Consider the following 18,573-nt stretch of genomic DNA (forward strand, 5'->3'; position numbering starts at 1 on the left):
CGCGTGGGCGCGCCGGTCACGCGCGGCGGAGCAGGAAGCGGCGCGGGGCGGGCGGGGCCGCGCGGTCCCGGGGCCGCGGCACCGGACGGGCCGGGCCGGGCCGGGCCATGCGCTGCGTCCTCATCGCCAGCACTGCGGCCGAGCTGCTCTTCTACTGGGCCGATGCCGCCTTCCTCCGCCGGCTGCGGACGCCCCACGCCGGGCAGGTGGGGCGGGACGGGGAAGGGAGGGCGGGGGGCGCGGGGCGCGGCCACGCGTGGGCACTGACCCGCGAGCGTGTGCCCCAGGCCCCGGCGCTGGAGGACAGCCTCAACACCCTCTTCGCGCCCCTCATCATCTCCTGCGCGGCGCTGCTGGAGAAGCTCGGTGACACCTACACCTGCTTCGCCACGGAGCGCGGGCGGCACCTCCACGTCCTGCACATGGTAAGGGACGGGACGGCACCGGGCCCGCGGCGCCCCGGCCGCGCCCGCCGCTGACGCCGCTGCCCGTGGCAGTTTGGGGACTGCCTGTACATCGCAGTGAGCGGCGACGGGACGGACAGCGAGGATGACCTGCGCCGGACGCTGTTCGTGCTGCGGCGTGTGGTGGAGGCTCACTGCGGCCTCATCACGCTCGACTCGCACCTCATCCGCAAGGAGTGAGTGGGAACGGGCACGGGCTGGCACCCGGGGGCTGCGGGAGGGGCTGGCACCCAGGGCTGCGGGAGGAGCTGCCAAGCAGTGCCCTTGTGCAACCCGAGGGGGGTGGGAGTGGGCATCCCCAGGCTGGGAGCGACCCCTTTGCAGCAAGAGCTGCAGCTGTTTTGGGGTGCCTGTCCCACTCAGGAAGGGGAGGGCCAGCGCTCAGCTCACGCTCTGTGGCTGTTGCAGGTTGCGGCCGGCAGATTCAGAGCAGCGGGAGCGTGTCTGGAGCCTGCTGCGGAGCTTGCTGGACACCTACAGCCGCCTACGGGAGGAGGACCAGAGCTTTGCGGTGGAGGTACCGTGCCCTGGGGTCTCCCTCACCTTTGGGGCATCCCTGAGTGTGAGGCAGTCTGGAGTCCCGGAACGTGGGGAAAGGCTCTGGGCCGGGAGCTTTGGGGCAGCTTCCTGGAGCAGTGGAAGCTCAGACCTGCCCCTGGGGCTGTGAGGCTGGGTCTGAGGGCCCTCAGCAGCCTTGCCCCTCACCTGCACCCCAGGCTGTGGAGCGGCTGATCCACCCTCAGCTGTGTGAGCAGTGCATCGAGTTCCTGGAGCGGCAGGTGGTGCAGTACATCAACACCAGCCCTGAGCGTGGAGGGGACGAGGTGGGCCATGCCTTCCTCCTGGTGCACACCAAGCTGCTGGCCTTCTACTCCAGGTGTGCTCAGCCTCAATCCTGCCACCCTCCCCAGGGTAGTTGCTCTCCCACCTGACCCTTCCCTTCTCTGTCCCATAGCCGCAATGCCAGCTCCATCCGCCCGACTGACCTGCTCGTCCTCATCCTCCTGGTGCAGGACCTGTACCCCAGCCAGAGCACTGAAGAGGAGCTGGGCTCCCAGGTGCTCCACAGCAGGGCACAGAAGGGGGGACACAGCTCAAGGTGTGCCTGGGGGATGATACCTTCGCAGCTGAGGCTTAATTCTTTTTCCTTTTGGGAAGCCCACAGCGGAGAAGGTGCACCCTGAGGGACCCAAAAGAAGTGAGAGCATCCCAGTGAGTGGCCCTGGCTCCCAGGGAGCTGCAGAGAAGGACTCGGATGATCAGGTGGGATGGGGAGCTGCAGAGTGGGACACTGGCTGGGCTGCCTGTGTCACTCCTGTCGCTGATGCAACCCTTCTTGCTGGCAGGACACAGACGATCTTTCCGTGCCTGAGGTTTACTACACACCTGAGCCCTCGCCAGGCAGGCACAGTATGAGTGAGTGCCCAGCTGGGCAGCAGCCCTGTGCTGTGCCACCCAGCCCTGCAGAGGCTCTGGGGCTGCGTGGGGGGCTGGCACAGAGAGCAACTTGCTGTGCTCCCTGCAGGCAGTGAGAGCTGGTTGGAGGATGCTGAGATGCTGAGCATGGGAGAGGCAGATGCTGCAGATGTTCAGGTGAGCAGGGGCTCCTGCAGTCCCTCTTGGCTCCACTCCACCTCAGCCTTTCCTGGCGCTCTTTGGGATCTCTGTTCCTCATCGTTCGCCTCTTGCTGTGCTACAGCTTCGAGTGCCCTGTTTCCCTCACGTTGTGACAGCTCTGACCACCTTCTCAGGCATTCCTTAGACTTTCCTGCCCAGAGCTGCCAGCACAGAGGGGCCAGGGCTTCTTCAGAGCAGTCTGGTGTCTCCCTCTGCTGCCTCTGGGCTTTCTGGGCCGCTTCCCTCTGCAGTCCTGCAAGTAAGCACTACACTTGGCATAAAGTGTTTGCAACAGTGTCTTTACAAGCAGCTTCCCCTCTATCTACTGCTCTTTTGGGATCCCTGGGCACTTCCCTCACTGCTGATGTTTCCTGCATGGCCCCTCAAGCTCCCTCAGTTTGGTCATGCCTGGTTGCAGCTTTCAGGGCATTGCTGTGTTCCTCCAGAGCATCCTGGGTTGGTTGTGGGCTGTCTCGTCATCACAGGGAGCTGAACATCTCTCCCCTCTCCCCAGATGGCAGAGGACTTGCTCCAGACCTTGGGGCCTCTGGTCCCTGAAGCTTCAAACCCCAGAAGGATCTTCCTGGATGCCAGCCTGCGGGAAGGTTACTGTCCCTTGCTGCCACACACCATGCACTGTGTCCCACTCTGGCCAGGCATCAACCTTGTCCTCCTGACCAAAGTGAGTGGCCTTTATGGTGAGGGAAGAGATGTGGTGCTGGGTCCTGGCTGACCCACTTATCCTCTCCCTGGCAGGGCCCCACAGCCCAGGTGGCCATCACCTTGTACCAGCTGCTGGATGGTTTCTTGGTGCTGGAGAGGAAGCTGGAAGAGGGTCCAGAGGCGGGAGCCCCACGCTCCTACCCATTCCTGGCTGAGCTGCGGCAGCGAATGGACAAGTTTGTGAAGAAGCTGAGTGGGCAGGACATCCAGGTGGGAGTGGGGATGCGAGAAGCCTGTCCCACTGTCCCCACAGCCCAGCACTGAGCCCCATATTTCTCTAGTTGCAGAATGCCTGGGTGGACTTCAAGAACAAGATATTTTCCCGGAGCGAGCCCGGGAGCTCCCTGGAGTGAGTATGGGGTGGCCAGGGAAAGGCTCTGGGGCAGGTGGGGACCTTCCCCTGCCAGGACCCCAGTGCCACTGTCCCTATGGCACTGGGGACACAGGGGCCAAACGGCACCATCTGTATCTCCCGGCTCAGGCTGCTGCAGGCAGTGGCCAATGTGAAGCGGCAGCTCTGCTTCATGTACCGCCAGCTCTTCCTGACCTCCGCCGGCCACGGCCTGTCCCAGGGCCTGCGGGACCGTGCCCAGAAACTGATGAGGTGAGTGGATGGGGCATCCCCAGGCTCTGCCCCACACCCAGCTGTGCTGGGGCCTGAGGTGATCACGGCCTCTCACCACGCCACTTCTCGACAGGGAGAAGCTGCTGGACTGGAGGGACTTTCTGCTGGTGAAGAGCAGGCGCAATATCACCATGGTGTCATACCCAGCCCGGCGAGGAGGGGTCCCTGGGCGGGGGCAGAGGTGGGAGTGGGGCTTCTCAGCACCGGGCCCAAGGGGAGGAGTGTGGTGGGCGAAGGTGGTTTCCCCAAGGCTCAGGGGCAGTCCTGGAAGGGCACTGAAGTTGTTGGACACCCTTAACCCACCTCACATACCTGGAAGACTTTCCTGGCCTGGTGCATTTCATCTATGTGGACCGCACAGCCGGGCAGATGATGGCACCGTCACTCAGCGTGGCAGAGAAGTCCAGCTCCGAGCTGGGCAAGGGTCCTCTGGCCACCTTCATCAAGAGGAAGGTACTGCTCATGGAGGGAAGGACAAGCAGAGGGTTTTCTGCTCAAGCTTCATGTGCCCTTTGTCCCCCAGATGTGGTCCCTGATCACATTAGCCCGGCGATACCTGCAGAAGGGCTACACAACGCTCGTGCTCCAGGATGGCGACTACTGCTGCTCCTACTTCCTCTGGTTTGAGAATGAGCTGGTACGTGGGGCCAGGAAGGGACTGTGAGCTCCCCAGCACCTTCTGGGGGCAGGGAGCAGGACTGTGGGCACAGTCAGCTCTGGCTCCTCAGTGGTCCCTTCCCTGCTCCTGTCGTCTCTCAGGGCTACAAGCTGGAGGTGATGGAGGTGCCGGTTCTCTCGGATGACTCCGCTCCCATTGGGATGCTGGCAGGAGACTACTACAGGTGAGCAGGCCCCAGCCCTGCAGTTTGGCACCAAGGCTCAGGGCTGTGCAGGCCTGGGAGTCCCCATCAGCAATGCTGCCGCTGCAAGCTAGTACCAGTGACGTGGTCCTTCTGGTGGACCAGCACTGTGCCCTTGCCAGGGACTTCCCAGGGGTTTAGAAAGGGGGTGCCAGTCTGCACTGTGCCTGTGAAGTCTCCATCTTGTCCTCCCCAGGAAGCTGCTGCGTTACTACAGCAAGAACCACCAGGCAGAGGTGGTGAAGTGCTATGAGCTGCTGACTGTGCACCTGGGCATCATCCCCTCCGAGCTCGTGGTGCAGCAAGCCTGTGACTTGGCCCGGCGCCTCTGGGAGCCCTCCCGCATCCCCCTGCTCTGAGCTGCCTCCAGCCACCTCAGGGGCCAGGATTAAAGTGGGCATGTGGGTGCTTCCAGTGCTGGGCTGCTCTCTCGGTGTCTGTGTGCTGTCGGCCGTGGCCGCAGGCAGCCGTGGGCAGTCTTCCCGTCCTCCAGCCCAGCTGCCTGCTTCCCTGCTCCCCCCCCGGCTTTGCTGGCACCCAGCAGCCTCTGGAGACAGGCAGAAAGTGAGGCTGTGAGAGCTTGTTGGCAAATCACTGTCTTGCTGAAAAGTGCATTTCCAAAGCAGGATTTATAACGTTGGCTTGGCATCGCCGCCAGGCCTTGGCCAGGGAACAAAGTGGTGTAGCCAAACTGGCCTGGAGAAGTGGCCCAGAATCCATCCCCCTTCCCCTTAAATGTGGGATGTGGGGCCCTCAGGAGCATGGAAGGCTCTGGGAGGTACAGCCTGTCCTGCACCCCGTTCCCCCCGCTTCTGGCCTCTGGGCACCTGCAGGGCTGAGCTCGGCTATGAGCAGGGGCAAAGCTGAGGCAGCTCACGTGCTTCCCAGGCAGGTCTGGGCTTGGTGCACATGCAGACACCCTGGGCACAGCTGGGGATGGGGCCAACCCTGAGGGACTCTGGCAACTGCTGCCCATTGTTGCTCTGTGGTGCTCACTGAAGGGGGAGGGAGCACTGGACCATGATAGGGCCTTTGCCCCGTCCTCCGGGGCAGGAATTTGCCCTGCTGAGCAATAGTGCTGGGTTCAGGACTGAGCTCAGCCCCTTTTCCTGCCACTCTCAGGGCTGTGTTTGGGGTTTGCCTTCAAAAGGGGGACCTTGGCCCACAGTGCTCTTTGGCCAGTCACCTCAGCCACAAATTCTGGATCACAACAGGGGCTGGGATGCTCTCAGGCCCTCCCCTGTATGCCCATTGTCTTCCTGGGGTACAGGCTGAGAAGTACCTGGCATCCCACTGAGCACCAGGCAGGATCCAAGCCTGGTGCCTTCTCAGCATTTAGGCTGATTTCTATGGACACCCTGCAAGCTCCCAGCAAGGCTCTGCCAGGGCCAGCACTATCAGGGCAGTGCTCAATGTGTGTCCTTGTGCTGTCCAGCCTCTCCATGAGCTGTGGGACACAGCGTCTGTCGCTGTGCCACGGCGTCCCCTGCCCTGGCTCCCCCCCCCGCCCGTGCCTGGAAGCCTTGGGAAAAGTTCTGCCGTGAAAGCAAAGTCCAGGCTGCCAGGCACAGAGCAGCCATGGCCGGGCACTGCAGGGGGATGGCAGCCAGGCTCTGGGCAAGGCTCAGCATGGGCTGCCGTTCCTCCTGGCTGCAGGGCTGCCGTCTGTCCCTGAGGCTGCCTGGAGCACGACAGGCCCATGCCCAGGCTGCGGAGCGGCTGCAGCGGGAGTATGACGCGGTGGTGATCGGGGCAGGTACCACGGGGCGAGGGAGCTGGGGCTGGGCGGTGGGGAGACAGTGGGAACCCCCAGCTGCTCTCCCCACAGGGCAGGAGGGGCGAGTAGTGGCCAGGTAGGCACTACAGCAGTGCTGCTGGGCATGTTGCAGATCTCTAGTGTGCTCCTTGTGCCAGGGGGGATGCAGGGAGCTGGCAGGGCCAGGCACACATTGCAGCCTTGCAGCGTGCAGGGCACAGCCAGGGCATCTGCCTTGAGCATATCTGTCCCCCTCCCCTGCATTGTCAGGCCAGCGCTGCCTATAGGGACAGCAGAGGATGCCCCCTGTCACTTGTATCCCCATCTCCAGCACCCTGTTATTTGGGAGGCTGTGAGAGCCCTGCACCCCAGGCATGGCAGTGTGCCCTGTGCCATGGGGCCATCCTGATTCAGGACTCTGCTTACCTCCCTCTCTCCTTGCAGGGCACAACGGACTGGTGGCAGTAAGTAGCAGGAGTAGAGTGCTGTCTGTCCTCCACCCCCGGGGACAGCAGGGAACTGGGGACAGTCTGCATCATTAGTCAATGGAGGGTGTTGGTGGTGGTGCCCGTGGGGCCACGGGCTCGAGCAGGGCCTCCCTGGTGACGGGGGCACCATATGCCAGAGAGTGCTTGGGGTGCTGAGGCCGTGTCCCCACGGCCATCCGGGCAGTGTGGTGCCCTGCTCCCCACAGGCTGCCTACCTGCAGCAGGCAGGGCTGCGCACAGCCGTGCTGGAGAGACGCCACGTGCTGGGTGGTGCGGCCGTCACGGAGGAGATCGTGCCAGGTACCCCTGCACACTCCCTGCCCCCCGCCAGCCCTGGGCATGGGCGCCCCCCACCACCCCACATCTTCCAGGCTTCAAGTTCTCCCGGGCATCGTACCTGCTCAGCCTGCTGCGCCCGCAGATCTACACCGAGCTGGAGCTGCAGGTACCTGCACCCATCTCACCAGGCTGCCAGCACCTCCCAGCACGCTGTCAGGGTGAGCCTGCTGCCAGGCTGTGCCCACAGCGTGGGTCCTGCCACCCCTCTCTTGCAGCGGCATGGTCTGAGGGTGCTCCCACGGGACCCCTACTCCTTCACTCCACTGCTGGAGGACAAGAGCCCCCCACGCTCTCTCCTCTTGGGGCATGACATGGCCCAGACCCAGCGGCAGATTGCCCAGTTCTCCCAGAAGGATGCCCAGGTACCATGTGGGCATGCACCTGGCATGGCAAAGTCCTGCCCAAGGAGTGGCAGGGATGCTCCTAGGTGGGATATCCATTGCATCCACCATGGTGCAGTCCCTGTTGTCCTCGCTCTGTCTCTTTTCAGGCTTACCCTGAGTACGAGATGTTCATGGGGGTCTTGGTGTCAGCTCTCGACCCACTGCTGGATGCCCCCCCTGTAGATACTGCTGCCCTGGGGCACAGCTCCCCGCTCCAGTGGCTCAGGGCCCTGCGAACCCTGTGGCCCCTGCTGCAGGCAGGTACATCTGGGATGCCAGGGGTCCCTGATTGCAATGGGTGATGCACAGCTATGGCTTCCCAGGGCATACACTCCTCAGAAGCCCTAGCTAGGCTGGCAGGCTCTGCCAGACTGGCCCACCTCTGTCCTGCCAGCTGACCCCCAAACCCAACTAGGCAGAGCCATGGAGGTCTCATAGCACCTCTCCACTCGCAGGACTGGCACTGGGGCGGGACCTGCCCCGCTACTATGAGGTGCTCACAGCCCCCATCTCTAAGGTGAGTGCTGGCAGCAGTGGTGGGGACCCACTGGTTGCCTTGTTGCCTGCTCCAAGCCTGGTGCTCTCTTTTTCTCCTGGGCCAGATCCTGGATCAGTGGTTTGAATCGGAGCCCCTGAAGGCGACTCTGGCTACTGACGCAGTGATTGGAGCCATGGCCAGCCCCCACACCCCTGGCAGCGGGTGAGGGTCCCTTCCCCCTGCAGTTCATGGCTGCACGGTCCCCCGGTGCCATCCTCTGTGCCGGCAGCTCCTCGGCTCTGTGGCACCTCGGTACCTTGTGCCCTGCCCCTCTGCCTCTTCCTCTCACTGCCTGCTCAGCCTTGCCGTGGTGGCTCAGGGGTTGGGGCTGGGCAAAGAGGAAGCCTCCCATCCCTGCCATATGACTCTTCCAAGTGGTCCCCACCTACCTCTTTGCTGTTTGAACACCTCTGTCCCCAGGTCAGGGCAATTCCTGACTGGTGGATGCTTCCTATAACTGAGATAGCATCCTATGAGCTGCTGTGGCCCCATCTATGGGGCCTGGTGCACCGTCCTCACTATGCCCGTGCAGGGGACAGACCCATCTTCTTGGCTGGCAGGTGATGAGAGGTCCTGCCATCACAGGTATGTGCTGCTTCACCATGTGATGGGCCAGCTGGAGGGTCGGCGGGGGGCCTGGGGCTACGTGGCTGGTGGGATGGGGGCCCTGTCCCAAGCCATTGCCAGCGCAGCAGCTGCCCGGGGAGCCCACATCTTTGCTGAGAAGGTACAGGGTGTCTGGGTGCAGTGAGCTGCCTGTGCAGCCTGCAGGCAGCCAGGATGCTCTTGGTGAAGTCCTGTGCCCTGCTCCTGCCCAGGCCGTGTGCCACGTGCTGCTGGGCAGGGATGGGCGGGCGCAGGGCGTCGCACTGCAGGACGGGACGGAGGTGAGGAGCAAACTGGTGCTGTCCAATGCCTCCCCCCAAATCACCTTCCTGGAGCTCTTGCCCCAGGTAAGGAGCACAGGGGGCTGGTGGGGGCCTTGGCATGGGGGTGTCTGTCCCCCAGCTGCACTGCTGCCTCACTCCATGCCCACATCTCCCACCCCAGGAGCAGCTGCCGAAGGATTTTGTCCAGCAGATCCGGCAGGTTGACACCCGCTCCCCTGTCACCAAGATCAATGGTAGGTACTGAGGGGGCCACCTCTGCCTCTGTCCCCATGGGACATGGGACACTGTATCAGGCTCAGCATGAGGCTGCAGCTTGCTTCCCCTTCCCATGCCCAGTGGCAGTGGATCGGCTGCCCAGCTTCCTGGCTGCCCCCAACGCCCGTGACGGCCAGCCCCTGCCCCAGCACCAGTGCTCCATCCACCTCAACTGCGAGGGCACCCACCTCCTGCACCAGGCCTTCACCGAGGCTGCCCACGGGCACCCCTCAAGCAGGTACGAGCCTGCAGCAGCACACCTCAGTATCCTGGGCAAGGGGCAGGGTGTTGCTGCTGGGGGAAGAGGTTTGAGGTGACAGGCTCCCTCTCTGCCTGCCTGGTGTCCTGCTCCCTCAGGCCCATGATTGAACTCTGCATCCCCTCGGTGCTGGACCCAGGGCTGGCCCCACGGGGCTGCCACGTTGTGTCCCTCTTTACCCAGTACACCCCGTCCGTGCTGGCAGTGGGGCGGCCCTGGGATGAGCAGGCCAGGGATGCCTACGCGGACACAGGTACATAATGCATCCACAGACCTGGGGTACAGCAGGGGCATGAGTCCCTGCCTGTGGGCAGAGCCACCTGGAGCTGCTCAGGGGGTGCCATGTCCCCACAAGCTGCCCCACCAGCCTCTCCATCCCTCTCTAGTGTTTGACTGTATCGAAGCCTATGCGCCGGGGTTCAAGGCATCCGTGGTCGGACGGGACATCCTGACACCACCAGATCTGGAAAGGATTTTTGGGCTGCCTGGCGGGGTGGGTACTGTGAGGACTCAGCTCTGAGCATCGGTCCAGTGCCAGCACCCGTGGGCACACAGCTCTGGGTTAGGCACAGGCAGCTCACACAGAGCTCTACTTGCAGAACATCTTCCATGGAGGGATGTCTCTGGACCAGCTGTACTTTGCCCGACCAGCACCATCCTACTCGGGCTACCACTCCCCAATTCCTGGCTTGTACCTGTGTGGAAGCGGAGCCCATCCTGGTGAGCAGGGCTGGGAGCAGGGACCCTCCTGGGGTGCTGCAGGAGGAGGGCATGGGTGTGTGGAAGAGGTGCAAGGGCAGCACGGGGCAGAGGGTGTCTGCTCCTCTCTCTGCCCTTGTATGGGAAAGGCAGGGGGACAGCTCTGCTGGTGCCCATCTCCCCATTCCTGTACCTTTCAGGAGGAGGAGTGATGGGAGCAGCGGGACGCAATGCTGCCCAGGTGGCCCTCAAGGACTTCGGGCGCCTGTGATGGCATCTGCTGATAGGGATGCAGGAGAGCCAAGGGGCACCGAACATGTGAGGCAGTAGTGACACAGACTTTGCTTGTGCAGTCTTGTGCCTGCAGTGAGCCCTGTTGACCCCATGCAGAGCCTGGTCCGGCCCTAACTCACTTCCTAGGCACTGCAGGGCAGCAGCATCCCCTGAGAGCTGGAAGTCATAGGCTGACAGGGTCCCTTGTGCTCTCAGCTGCTACTGTCACCATGAACACGTGGCTTCTCCCAGCTCACCGCAGCCCAGCCTTGCCCAGGTGCCCATCGTGGCTATGTCAAGCCTCTCTCAGCCCCTGCCTGTGCCTGTGCAAATAAATCCTGGCCCAGACTCTGTCTTGAGCACTCTTCCTGTGGCTTTTCAGCTCTTTGCGCAGCTCCCAACACAGCAGCACAGGGAGGGGAAGGCTGCACTGTGCCCTCTGCACTGTGGCTGGTGATGCACTGTGGCTGGTGATGCAGTCCTGGGGCAGCTGTCAGGGGGGACAGACATGTCCCACAGCAGTGAATTGAGACAGCCAGTCCCTCACCCTCTCTTTTGCTCCCTGATGCAAGCTCAGGTACACGTAGGGCTATTTGGCTAGAGCCGCCCAACGCTAGAGTACCTGGATCAAGCAGGGGACAATGGAACTACTTGGAGCTTTCAACTGTCCCCTGTTCCCCCCCTCTCCCCCCCGGCTCTCGGGGGCTGTGTGTGCAGCAGCTGTGTGCCTCAGCAGCTCAGAGCCTGCAGGAGCCAGGACTGGCAGCTGCTCCCCCGTGCCTCCCTCCCCGCCCCGGTTCATTGCTGCCGGGAGCTGCCTCAGGGGTTCTGGTCCTGTCCCCTCTGCCCCGGGCCGATGCTCCGCGCAGCCCAGCAGCTCCCGCCGCCCCCCTCCCCTCGGCCCCAGCCAGCGGCCGGCCCGGGGTGTGCCGCTCTCCCCCGCTGCTGCCGGAGCCGCTCGCTGCAGATTACAGAGCTCACATCCTCTCCCTGCCCTCTTCCTCCCTGGGACAATGCTGCCGATTCAGCCACCCGCCTCGCCTCTCGCCGGGCGCTAAATAGGGTGCTGCCAGGCTGAGCTGTTGCACCTGAGCTGGCTGAATCAATATTGACCGGCCAGGAATAGTCCCGCAGCCCTCTGAGAATAGCCCCGCACGCCTGCCCGCAGCTTCCCGCGCACGGGGCTGCCCTCCTGCCACCACGCTATTTTTAGCGGCCGCAGTTGCTGGCTGCCCCGCGGCCGGGTGCTGGCAGCCAGCTACCCCCGAGGGGTGTCTGACAGCCGGGGGGGGACATTGCCGACCTGCAACGGCCACGCTGAGCAGCAGGACGCTGTGCCCTCGCTGCTGCGGGGGGAGGGAAGCACATCCCAGGTGTCGGCGAGCCCACCGAGCCCCCGCTGCCTCTCCTTGCTGCCCCCAGCAGCAGAGGCAGAGCTGGGAGAGGGCACCCGGCACCCGCCTGCCCTGCACCCCTGCCGGCAACTGCCTTGGGGGAGGCCCGGGAGGAGCTCATGGCCTCGCACTTGAGTAACTGAGCTCCAAAATGTCAAAACACAAATGAGTCACGACCTCTGCTGCTGGCCTGAGCTCTACCCTTCCCTGGGCTTTTTGGAGCTGCCCAGGGACACCCGCCCCCCTCCCCAGGAGAGGCTCCAGAGTGTGCTCCAAGCCTGGCTGGGGCATCAGGCTGGGATGAGGGTGCCTTGCTAAGGGGTTCCGGGGCCGTGCACGACTGCATGCCCAGGGATGCTGGAGTCTCCCGTGGGACGTGGCGATGAGCTCACGGGCTATTCCCGGCCGTGTTGATCCTGGCTGCTCCCGGCAGGAACCAGCTGCTTTGACTCCAAACAAACAGCCCGGTAGCCACCGGCACATTCCTGGCCGGTCCCTGGCCACGGCGAGGGGACAAGGCTTCCTGTTTATCCCAGTCTCACAGCGTGGCACAGCGTGGCGGGCGGGCAGTGGAGTGCCCCGGGGACTGGCAGCACCCAAGCCGGCAGTTGCTCCTAGGGCAGGTCGGGAGGGGGAGCATCCCCCATCTCCACATCCCGTGGGGACCTCCGCTGCCTGCCTGGCTCAGGGGTGGCCCAGGTGATGCCCCAAGCTCCAGCGGGACCCTGCTCTGGGCTCCTGGTGCCACCCCACAGTGTCCCTTGGTTTCTGTGCCCTCCCAAGTCCTGACTCTGTTGCAGCAGCCCCAGCACTCCATGCCTACACACCCACCTGAGCTGCTGTGTGAGGTGGGAAGGGGCAAGGGGTGTCCTTTTGAAGTGTTCCTAGTGAGGCAGTTTCTCACCCATGCTCTACGTGGCTGGGCGCCAGCGCGATGCTGTGGTGCTGCTGGGGGATAGGGAATCCCTGACCGGGGGTACTAGGTTAATTCTTGAGGGGTGTCCAGGCTCATGGCAGGTAGGGTGGCACTCAGACACCCAGTCTGGGCTAGAGGGGCAGGGGCTGGGGCAGGTTCGCGCCGGGGCGGCGGGGGCAGGGTGCAGGGCTGGGCTGCAGGCACGGTGCGGGGGGGCCGGGGCCGGGGCGGGCAGCGTGGATCCCCACCCGGGGCGGCCCCCCCGCCGCACCATAAAAGCAGCGGCAAGGCGGTGCTCGGCAGCAGGAGAGCTGCTGGAGGCCGGCGTGAGCCGGCGCCTGCCCCACGCTGCTGCCTGTCCCGCACCGCCAGCCCCTGGCAGGGTGAGCACCGGCCGCGGGGGCGGGTCTGGGCATCTGGAGAGGGGTGGCAGCAACCTCTCTAATGCTCTGAGCGGGGATTCGGGCGGAGAGGTGATGGGGGACTGGAGCTGTGTGCAGGATGGGGTAGGGACCCTTGTGTCAGGCACAGGGTTCAGGTGGGGGGCTAAAGGGGGCTCTGCGACTCGCGACCTGAAGCATGGGGCAGGCAGGGCTGTGAGTACCTGGAGAGGTTGTACTGGGACTGGGTGACCTCTGCAGGGGCAGGCTGGGTGTGGAGCTGGATCTGAGTCCCCGGGGCGGGGGGTGCTGCAAGCTGTACATGGCAGGGACCGACCCCTGCATCCTCTACAGCACAGGGACGGGGGTGTCGGTGGCGTGCAAGAGGGCACAATGTCCCTCCACCATCACCCAGTTTCTGGGGCGTAAGGGGGCCACCACAGCACGCCCCACTCTGCCCTGGTCCCCAAGGGCTCTGTGCTGGGCTGTCTCCAGGCATCTCGCTCCCCAAACCGCGATGGCGATGCCCACTGGCACGACCCCCATCCTGCTGCCACTGCTGCTGCTGTGCTGGGTGGCCCAGAGCGGACAGGAGCCAGCTCCAGTGCGGCTGCGGCTGGCGGGGCCGCGAGGGCCGGCCGGGGAGGGACGGCTGGAGGTGCTGTACCAGGGGCGCTGGGGCACCGTCTGCGACGACGGCTTCGACTTCCACGCGGCCACCGTTGCCTGCCGGCAGCTGGGCTACACTGCAGCCATCACCTGGACACACAGTGCTACCTACGGCCAGGGGGAAGGTAGGGGCAGGTGGGGAATGGGGGTCAGGGGGGCCTGGCAAGGGCAAGGGCACTGTGCTTGGCACTGACTGCAGGAGCCTGCCTGGGAGGCTGTGGATGTGGGCAGCCTGCAAAAGGCACTAGATGAAGCCCATGGTGCTGGGGAGGGAGATGGAGACCCTTCCAACAGTGATCCCCAGGCCTGTGTGTGTGCTCCAGGACCCATCTGGCTGGACAACGTGCAGTGTGGGGGCAGTGAGGGCTCCCTGGCAGAGTGTGTCCACAATGGCTGGGGCACCAGCGACTGCCACCATGGCGAGGACGCAGGTGTGGTGTGCTCAGGACAGCGCCTACCTGGCAGCCCCCTGCAGGCCACCACCTCTGGTCATCTGGGAGAGGTGAGTGGGCTACCACAGCATTCCCCTGTGCCCAACAGGGTACACCAAGGGACTGGAGCAGGTCTCTTTGGCCCCTTCCCCTTGTCCCTGTCCTGAACTTGTCCCTGCCTTCCATGCTGGAGCCCCCATGCCCATCCTTGCACCCACCGTGGCAGGTGCTGGGGCTGAGCCTGGAGGAGGTGCGGCTTAAGCCCGTCCTGGCACGGGCCAAGCTGAGCGTGCCAGTGACAGAGGGTGCCGTGGAGGTGAAGTACAATGGGCGCTGGAGGCAGGTGTGTGATGCCAGCTGGACCTGGAACAACAGCCGTGTGGTCTGTGGGATGCTGGGCTTCCCCCGGGAGAAGCACCTCAACACCAGCTTCTACCGGTAGGGATGCGGGAGAGCCGAGGGGGATGCACCTGAGCGGGTGTGAGGGGTGCTGGTATGGCCTGGCCATGCCTGGGTCCCCTTGGGGCCTTAACAAGGGGCAGAGGTGGGGACAGTTACTAGCCATGGCCAGCAAAGTGTGGGTGGAAGGAGAGGAAAGGCAAGAGGCCCTTGGCCCCTCCACCCTTGCCTTGGGCTAGGGCTATAAATACAGCCCATAATGAGCCCTTGCTCATGCCAGGAGTCGCACAGTCCCGCTGGGTCACACGGCATAGCCGGGCTTGGCACGGTAATTGCCAGTGGGGAGAGGACCTGTCCTCACCCTGCCATGACGTGGGAGGAATCCATGGCTCCAGCTCTTGCTACAGGATGCTGGCAAGGGCAGGGATGATGGGGTGGGACATCTGGAGCCCTGCATGGTCAGCGTGCCCCCCTCGACCTCCTGGCTCTATGCACCCACAGGAAGCTCTGGAACATAAAGCTGAAGGACCCCAATTCCAGGTAGGGCTCAGCTCTGGGCAGGATGAGCAGGGGCACCCTGAGTGGCATCCAGCATGGATGTTGGACTGGGGGGAGTCTCCAGTGTCCAAGCTGATGCCAGCCCCTGCTCCTCTTCCTCGGCAGCCTGAAGACTCTCATCCAGAAGAACACCTTCTGGGTACACAGGGTGCGGTGCCAGGGCACAGAGCCTCACCTGGCCCACTGCCCCATGCAGGTGGCCCCACCAGCCCCCCACCAGCCCGCCTGCCCCCGTGGCATGCACGCCATCGTCAGCTGCCTCCCTGGCCCTGCCTTCCAGAAGGGTACAGGCAAGGGCAAGGGCAAGGGCAGGAGCAAAGCCTCCCCAGGAAAGGTGAGCCCTGGCACAACTCCATGCCCCGTCCTGTTGACGGAGGATCCCAAAGCCGGGCAGCACCCAACCACTCCGTCTGCACTTGTGCCCGTGGTGCAGGTGGGTGGCCATGCGCTGGAGCCACTGACCGGGTGCTCCCCATGCCCAGGCGCTCCCGGTGCGGCTGCGAGCGGGCACCCACCCTGGTGAGGGCCGGGTGGAGGTCCTGCGCCACGGGCAGTGGGGCACTGTGTGCGACAAGCAGTGGGACCTGGCCGCGGCCAGCGTGGTGTGCCGGCAGCTGGGCTACGGGACGGCGAGGCAGGCCCTGGCAGGAGCCCAGATGGGTCAAGGTGAGGTGGGCAGCACGGTGGGGGCTCAGGGTGCCGCTCGGGGCGGAGGGGACAATGGGAAAAGCCCTTGTTTTGTTGGGTGTTGCTGGAGCATTGTGGGATGGGGCTCTCCTGGCTGCTCCTGCCACAGGCAGCCCCATTCCCCCAGGGAATGCCTAGACTGGGGAAAGGAGGATGAGGGTCCTCCCTGCTCCATGATGGGCATGGAGCCAGGAGCACTGACCCTCCCTCTGCTCCAGGCTTGGGGCCCATCCACATAAGCGAGGTCCGGTGCACAGGCCATGAGCGCTCCCTGGGCGAGTGCCGCTTCCAGGATGCCGAGCGGAGTGGGTGCCGGCATGAGGCCGACGCTGCTGTCCGCTGCCACGTGCCCCACATGGACTTCCAGAGACAGGTGAGGCCCTGCCTGCTCCCCAGAACCTGTGGGAGCCCCAGCCCCTGTCCCCCAAGTTCATAGGGTCATCATCCTGGTGTGGATGCTCAGAGCAGCCTGGAATGGCTCAAGTGAGGGGAACAGCACAGAGCAGCACATTAATGGGTGTCTGCAGGATGAGCTGGTGACAAAAGTGATCTCAGGAGGAGGAAGGTGGAGGAAATATTCAGCTGGATGCATGGAGCTGCCTGCCCCATTGCAGCACCGAGTGGGAGAGCTGGGGGTCTGTGCCACGCTGTATCTCAGCCCCTCTTTGCCTGCAGGTGCGGCTAGCAGGGGGCCGCAGCCCCGAGGAGGGGGTGGTGGAGGTGCTGGTGCCGGTGCAGGGGCGGCTGCAATGGGGTGCGGTCTGCGGTGCCCAGTGGGGGCTGAATGAGGCCATGGTGGTCTGCAGGCAACTGGGCCTGGGCTTTGCCAGCCATGCCCTCCAGGTGAGTGGGGTCCCAGCCCAGGCCATGGGCTGCAAGGGGTCTAACGGGGTGTGTGGAGCAGGCATGGGACGGACAGGGGGCTCTGGGATGGCACATCCCAAAGGGACAAGCACTGGCAGCAGTGCTGGGGCAGGGGAGGTGGGATGGGTGCTGGCACAGGGTGCAAGGGCTGCTCCAAGCGCTGTGTTCCTCTGCCCAGGAGACGTGGTACTGGTCAGGGAGCCCCGATGCCACGCGGGTGGTGCTGAGCGGGGTGCGCTGTGCCGGCAGCGAGCTGGCCCTGCAGCAGTGCCAACACCACGGCCCTGTCCACTGCCCCAGCGGTGGGGGACGCTTCTCGGCGGGGGTCACCTGCACCACCCGTGAGTACCGGGAGCCCCTGGAATGACCCCTCCTCCTAGCACAGAGAGCTGGAGCTGGGGGGGAAATATGCGGGGTGGGGATCACCTGCTTCATCCCTGCCCATGCCCTCCATGCCAGATGCCCCCGACCTGGTGATGAACGCCCAGCTGGTGCAGGAGACAGCCTACCTGGAGGACCGGCCGTTGGAGCTGCTGTACTGTGCCCATGAGGAGCGTTGCCTCTCCCGCTCTGCTGACAACATGCACTGGCCCTACGGTCACCGCCGCCTCCTCCGCTTCTCCTCCCAGATCCACAACCTTGGCAGAGCCGATTTCCGACCCAGGATGGGGCGTCACGCGTGGACCTGGCACCAGTGCCACCGGTGAGTGGCACACGGGCAGGGGGCTAGCAGGGAGCTGCTCCCCTTCCCAAGCCAGGCAGGGCACGATGGCATCCATCCCACAGAGGTTGGCCCACCCGGGGTAATTAGCAGCATCCGTGCTGGCACTGTCATTACAGCTTTATTTGGCTTCAAGGCTGTAATTTGCTCAGAGCCTCTGGGTGCTGCCCACTCCCATCTGGGCCATCCGTGTGCTCCCTGTCTGGGCACCAGCCTCACAGTCAGCCCCTGTCCCTGCAGGCACTTCCATAGCATCGAGGTCTTCACCCACTATGACCTGCTGACGCTCAATGGCTCCAAGGTGGCTGAAGGGCACAAAGCCAGCTTTTGCCTGGAAGACACCAACTGCCCTGAGGGTAGGTGCCAACTGTAGAGCTGCCAGTGAACCCCTCGCTCCTGCTCCCCAAGGGATCCCTCCCTCACCTCCCTCCCACAGGGCTGCAGCGACGCTTTGCCTGTGCCAACTTTGGGGAGCAGGGGGTGAGTGTGGGATGCTGGGACACCTACCGCCATGACATCGACTGTCAGTGGATCGACATCACTGATGTGCCACCGGGCAGCTACACCTTCCAGGTAAGGGGATGGAGACGGGGGGCTCCGAGCCACTGGAGCCTGGGGTTGGGGGCTACCCTCCATGGACACTGCCACATCAGGGGGCCGCTCTGCACCCCACGGTGCATGCCACGGCCCTGCGCTTCACCCTGCCCAGGTGGTTGTGAATCCCAAGCACGAGGTGGCTGAGTCGGACTTCTCCAACAACGTGATGCGGTGCCAGTGCAAGTATGACGGGCAGCGCGTCTGGATGCATGGCTGCCACACAAGTACGGAGGGATGGGAGCAGAGGAGGCACAGCGGGGCAGCATGGGGGCATGCGGTGGGGCTGGGGGGCCGCAGCTCCCACATGCCCCCCACCCACGCCACGGCTCTCCCCAGGTGATGCCTACGGCGCTGAGGTGGTGAGCGACCTGGAGCGACGGGAGCGCCTGGCCAACAACCTTGTGTGACCCCCCTGGCACCGGCATGCTCCCAGCAGCACTGCCTGACAGCCCGCCTCCAGCACCCCGGCCCCTGTGCCCCAGCAGCATCTGACTGAGCTCAGGAACTCAAAGACTTCTATATTTATTGCCGCTGCTGCAGATAATGGCGATGAGGACCAGCGCCAGCAGGAAGTGCCCGGTGCCCCCCAGCCCCACGGGGCCAGCAGGACCTGCGAGAGGGGCCCAGGTACCACAGCAACCCCCACCTCTGTGGCCCTGGTGCCCCCCAGGATGACTACCTCAGCCTGCTCCCCAGTACCCCCACCCCAGCAGGCTCAGGACAGGCCCCAGCCTCTGCCATCTGTGCAGCAGATGTCCTCAATAAAGGTGCTGTGCGATGGGAGATGG

The 18,573-nt window shown here is 64.2% G+C and overlaps 3 protein-coding genes across 8 annotated transcripts; all 3 read left to right on the top strand.

Moving 5' to 3' along the window:
• Positions 1-59: 59 nt before the first annotated feature.
• Positions 60-6,602, top strand: HPS1 (HPS1 biogenesis of lysosomal organelles complex 3 subunit 1). 4 transcript variants are annotated; one of them, XM_062001908.1, is made up of 18 exons: positions 60-425; positions 498-640; positions 873-981; positions 1,181-1,341; positions 1,420-1,522; positions 1,623-1,727; positions 1,811-1,880; positions 1,990-2,057; positions 2,596-2,763; positions 2,838-3,014; positions 3,086-3,153; positions 3,286-3,408; positions 3,503-3,567; positions 3,737-3,882; positions 3,953-4,066; positions 4,189-4,271; positions 4,486-4,690; positions 6,490-6,602. In XM_062001908.1, the coding sequence occupies exons 1-17, from the start codon at positions 108-110 to the stop codon at positions 4,646-4,648; spliced, it is 2,184 nt and encodes a 727-aa protein (XP_061857892.1). In that variant the 5' UTR covers positions 60-107; the 3' UTR covers positions 4,649-4,690; positions 6,490-6,602. The 4 variants fall into 4 exon arrangements, with proteins under 4 accessions (XP_061857892.1, XP_061857893.1, XP_061857891.1 ...); XM_062001909.1 differs by lacking the exon at positions 6,490-6,602 and having other exon boundaries at positions 60-206; positions 288-425; positions 4,486-4,790; XM_062001907.1 differs by lacking the exon at positions 6,490-6,602 and having other exon boundaries at positions 4,486-4,790.
• Positions 5,868-10,185, top strand: PYROXD2 (pyridine nucleotide-disulphide oxidoreductase domain 2). The gene is made up of 16 exons (XM_062001913.1): positions 5,868-6,045; positions 6,490-6,509; positions 6,740-6,833; positions 6,905-6,978; positions 7,088-7,234; positions 7,363-7,516; positions 7,711-7,772; positions 7,858-7,955; positions 8,379-8,520; positions 8,612-8,746; positions 8,844-8,916; positions 9,020-9,176; positions 9,296-9,450; positions 9,584-9,690; positions 9,797-9,917; positions 10,097-10,185. The coding sequence occupies exons 1-16, from the start codon at positions 5,868-5,870 to the stop codon at positions 10,165-10,167; spliced, it is 1,788 nt and encodes a 595-aa protein (XP_061857897.1). The 3' UTR covers positions 10,168-10,185.
• Positions 9,838-18,538, top strand: LOXL4 (lysyl oxidase like 4). 3 transcript variants are annotated; one of them, XM_062001906.1, is made up of 15 exons: positions 9,838-9,917; positions 13,355-13,653; positions 13,852-14,030; positions 14,186-14,397; positions 14,860-14,898; positions 15,022-15,250; positions 15,399-15,582; positions 15,822-15,976; positions 16,279-16,446; positions 16,646-16,808; positions 16,927-17,170; positions 17,429-17,544; positions 17,625-17,761; positions 17,898-18,009; positions 18,122-18,538. In XM_062001906.1, the coding sequence occupies exons 2-15, from the start codon at positions 13,377-13,379 to the stop codon at positions 18,190-18,192; spliced, it is 2,286 nt and encodes a 761-aa protein (XP_061857890.1). In that variant the 5' UTR covers positions 9,838-9,917; positions 13,355-13,376; the 3' UTR covers positions 18,193-18,538. The 3 variants fall into 3 exon arrangements, with proteins under 3 accessions (XP_061857890.1, XP_061857888.1, XP_061857889.1); XM_062001904.1 differs by lacking the exon at positions 9,838-9,917 and adding an exon at positions 10,146-10,214; XM_062001905.1 differs by lacking the exon at positions 9,838-9,917 and adding an exon at positions 12,785-12,862.
• Positions 18,539-18,573: the final 35 nt, after the last annotated feature.

This window comes from Colius striatus, chromosome 8 (assembly GCF_028858725.1).
Source record: "Colius striatus isolate bColStr4 chromosome 8, bColStr4.1.hap1, whole genome shotgun sequence".
In the NCBI taxonomy this organism is placed as follows: Eukaryota; Metazoa; Chordata; class Aves; order Coliiformes; family Coliidae; genus Colius; species Colius striatus.